The sequence below is a fragment of the Triticum aestivum genome, chromosome 4B (assembly GCF_018294505.1).
Source record: "Triticum aestivum cultivar Chinese Spring chromosome 4B, IWGSC CS RefSeq v2.1, whole genome shotgun sequence".
Taxonomy (NCBI): Eukaryota; Viridiplantae; Streptophyta; class Magnoliopsida; order Poales; family Poaceae; genus Triticum; species Triticum aestivum.
The window spans coordinates 4748087-4752158 of NC_057804.1; the positions used below are offsets into that span (position 1 = coordinate 4748087).

At 45.9% G+C, this 4072-nt stretch overlaps 1 protein-coding gene across 1 annotated transcript; it reads right to left on the minus strand.

Moving 5' to 3' along the window:
• Nucleotides 1-282: 282 nt before the first annotated feature.
• Nucleotides 283-3454, minus strand: LOC123094152 (uncharacterized). The gene is made up of 4 exons (XM_044516208.1): nt 3139-3454; nt 1896-3032; nt 1025-1110; nt 283-504 (listed from the first exon to the last, which is right to left on the minus strand). Exons 2-3 carry the CDS (start codon nt 3013-3015, stop codon nt 1070-1072), a joined length of 1161 nt encoding a protein of 386 aa, XP_044372143.1. The 5' UTR covers nt 3016-3032; nt 3139-3454; the 3' UTR covers nt 283-504; nt 1025-1069.
• Between the last annotated feature and the right edge of the window lie 618 nt (nt 3455-4072).

Sequence of the window (4072 nt, forward strand, 5' to 3'; positions counted from 1 at the left end):
CGGCAAACTGTAGAATGATGAGGATGACAGGTTCAGCCGACTATAGAGCCAAGAATGAGTTTCCAAGCCGAGCATGGCAGTCACTGATTGTAGGAGTCTAACCTTCCTAGAACTAGGCAGCAGACATAATTCTATGTATATACTATACCTTGTAACATACGAGCATTACCTGTCCCTGCTGCATATGGTGATGAAGTGATGTGGGCTTCATCATCACAGTTAAATCACTAGCAAGACTCCGAAGATAAATTGTAGATAGATACTGACTTCACAAAGATTATTAACCCAAGCAACTCTAAAAGTCATTAACAACGAACACAAGCTTAGACAATTAAATCCAACAAATTCCACTTCCCAGACAACCGTACATAAAAGTAGAACAACCTACATACTACAGAGGTGCAATCTCAGCGTCAAGCACATCACATGCTTCAGCATATGGAGCAGAGTAAACCAACTAGACATTTTTCTTCATTTCAGCAACCCATGTATAACTCGAGGTACCTGCAGAACAATCAATGTCATGTGAGTAACCCAATTGGTACTACTCATTCCCAGAAGAACTCAAATTTCTGCATGATTTCAACAGTACATTTTAACTTTTCCATTGTGCAAATTATATAATTTAAAAGAATCTAAAGCTGAATCATTGTGCTAATCAAGATTATACTATTAAAAGAACAATAATACAAACAGAGAACAACAATAGAAGAACAATATTCTGTAATGGTTGACAGCAATGTCCTCATGTTTTTTGGCTGCATGAGTACATATGATCGCAGTAGGTCATAAAAGATCAGTGACTGAATGGGTCAAAGAGAGGCAAAGACTAGACTTCTTAGATTGATCTAGACGATCAACAACATATTATTTAGAAATGTGGGAACTAGACAGTTTAGAATTTATTCACATTAACGCATTACAACCTACAACAATAAATCATGCATCATCTTCTAAACTAAGTATCCAAGACAAAAAGATATGCTGCCTTAAAGACATACAAATAACATGCACAAAAATTTACCTCACTCATTCAAACCAAGATAGCACATTACTATATCACAAGTGTTCAAAGTTCCAGTTCCACCCATTTCCACCCAACTCCCCTGCCTAAAACCAAAAGAAGCAACAAAAAAATGATGAAAATTCAGAAAGAAGTTGAATCAATGGGAAAGCAAAATGTGCAAACCGCTATATATTTATGTAAGAAGAGGGAAAATGACTCCACATCTATTGCCAAGTGCAAAACAAGAATGATAAAACGGTTCAGATGCTCAAGAAAAATGCATTTATCAAGAACTCCATTGTCAAGAAAGCCAGTACCATTTATGACCAGTGTGCAAAAATGAAATATGCACGTTTAGCATCACAAAGTACCGTTCAAATTATATGAACCGGTAATACTTTCCACTAACAAATTAAGTATGTGCTGTTATGAATTGATGAAGACAAAGATTATTTTGCACATACATTTATTGGATAGAACAACATAACGATCTTTTAAGCTTTCAAATGTGCAAGTGGGTTAACTATTTTACATAGGAGATTGTTTCCTCATATTTTTCTTAGTGTAGTTATAGCCAGTTTCCAATTTTTATAAACCTCCTGATGGAAAGATCATTAAATGGACAGAGTCATAGTTAGCATTTAGAAGTGGCAGGGCATCAAAGCAATAGATATCCGAAATCCATCTTTAATGTAGCCCAGTAATAATAAGTTACATCACGATACATCACAGGCACAACAAAGAAACAAACAGCTCAATGTATCCTGACCGATCCTTAATCATATTAACAATGTTGCAGCAATCACATACCAAAAGGAACTGTAATGAATCACCGCAAAACAAACTAATGGATTTTTTTGGTTGTGCAATGTAGATAGGGAGGGATTACCTGCAGTGTAGAAATTATGGTAGGGATAAAACATGTCGATACACATGGCATTTCTTTTAATGATATGTTTGATCTGCATTGAGTCAAGTTCGATCATGAAGTTGCCAATCCCCGTAGACAGAACAATCGCATTTGTGTCCTCATCATACCCCACGATAAATACCAAAGGCTTTGTGCTTGGAAGCAACCCCTCCAAAGGAATGGTTTTCTGCAGCAACACCCATCCGACAACACCGTCACAGTTAAGTTTCCTTTCCCATAATTGGACGGTCAGTCCCGACAAAGCAGCGAGGCCTAGTCCACCATCCTCCATCCGTAAGAGCTGAAAAGACCAGTCACTGATAGCGTTCTTGTCTGCCGGCTTCTCAATCACAGCAAGACTCTGCATTTCAGTGTCAAACACAAGGGCATCACCTCCACAAATCGCCCAGCAAAGCACATTTCCAACAAGGATGCTGCACCTTGTCCAATGAATTGTATTTTCTATCGCCGTCGAGAAAATATCTCCCCAAGCACGAGATGTGGAGTCATAGAGAGAAGCGAATGCCTGCTCGTATCTGTTGCAGATCAAGACCAATTTGAACGGCCCCCTGATGCAATCTCCGTGCACGTGCCCATCTTCGGCATTAGCACAAAGCACTGCGGCATGCCAGGCATAGAAACTACTCGTTGGAACGTCGTGAAGCCCCGGTGGAAAAGGCACATGATGTTGCTGGCCAGTGAGAGGATCCCACACGACGGCCTCACGCCGACCCCCGTTGACCAGGACGGCAAGGCCGTTGCGGCAGCCCATGAAACGCCACTTCCCCATGGAGCTTTGTCTCTTTGGCACCGAGAGACGATTGGCATGGACGCGGTTAGGCGCTTCCAGGATGGGATTGAAGTCGCAGACTACGGTATAACTTTGGTTGAAGAAGCCGATTAGCGGGGGTTTCCCGTGGTGTTTGCGGAAGCGTTGGACGAATTGGGGGTCAGAGAGGATGCTGCGCCAGCGCTTGCATACGGCGGACGCACGTGGGAGGGAGGATGGCTGAGGAGGAAGGCGCAGGAGGATCTCCTGCAGGATGTCCTCGTCTTCCAGTGGGGGTGCCGTCGCCGGCGAGCAACGGCGGCGGCTCATACTTCAGTCTAGGGTTCCTGAAAGCAAAGATCGGAAAATAATCATCAATCAAGAATGTTAAAACCAAATCAAAATTGGGAAATCACGATCTAGGAAAGGAGTAGTAGAAACAAGGGGCCTCACCGTTGCTTCCAGGGGCCGTGCCGGAGCGCCGCCGTTTGTCGCCTCAAACGTCGAGGAACTAGGGTTAGGGCGAAGGACGCTGGTGGCTGGGCCAGGGACGAGCGGAGGAGGCAGGGAGAGGCGCGGCCGACGGATGGAGAGATTCGGCAGAGGGCAGGAGGAGCGCGGCCGACGGAGGGAGAGATTTGGCCGAGGGCAGGAGGAGCACGTCGCCGGCGCGGGAGGAGCAGCCGCGGCTGGCCGCCGGCGCTGGGAGAGGCGCACGATCTGAGAGAGCGATGCGTGTTTTTTTTTCCTTTCGTTTCACGATGTGAGTCTTTTCCACTCTGATGTGGAGGCAATTATGTAAAAAAAAAAACAGATATGACAATCCACGAAAGTATGGGGAAAATTGGGAGCAAGAGGAGCGTCCTGCACCCACAGTTCAGTCCAACGATCAGCTCTGAAAATATATAGTATTAGACAATCTGCAACCCGATCGCGTGTATGGCTAATGTAACATTTTGCCGTGGCGTGGTTTGGGACAAAAGGAGGTGCCTTTTGCTATTCATCGGCCTGCGGTGTCCATTTGCCGTGGTGCAGGCAGTGGGGTGGTCTCGGATGCCGGGGCGGTGGTGGGAGCCGTGGGGCTCGTGGGCGGAACTCATGGCTCCGGTGCGGGTTTGTCGCCACGGCTGTGTGGGCGGCATGGTGGCCAGTGCTTGGCAATCCGTGACGGCGGTGCGACGACTGTTCTCGCGACTGGTCCCGCCAAATATTGAAGGAGTATTCTTGCCGAGGGACTTTCCTTGCCTTGATTTGGCCAGGCTGATGACGGTGGCAGCCGTGGGCGTCGTACCCTTCTTGAAGGTATCGTCGTGGCTACTCCCCTTCCTCCAGGTAGTTCTTCTTGGTATTGTCGTGGGTGTCGTACCCTTCTTGGTGCAGACCTTGA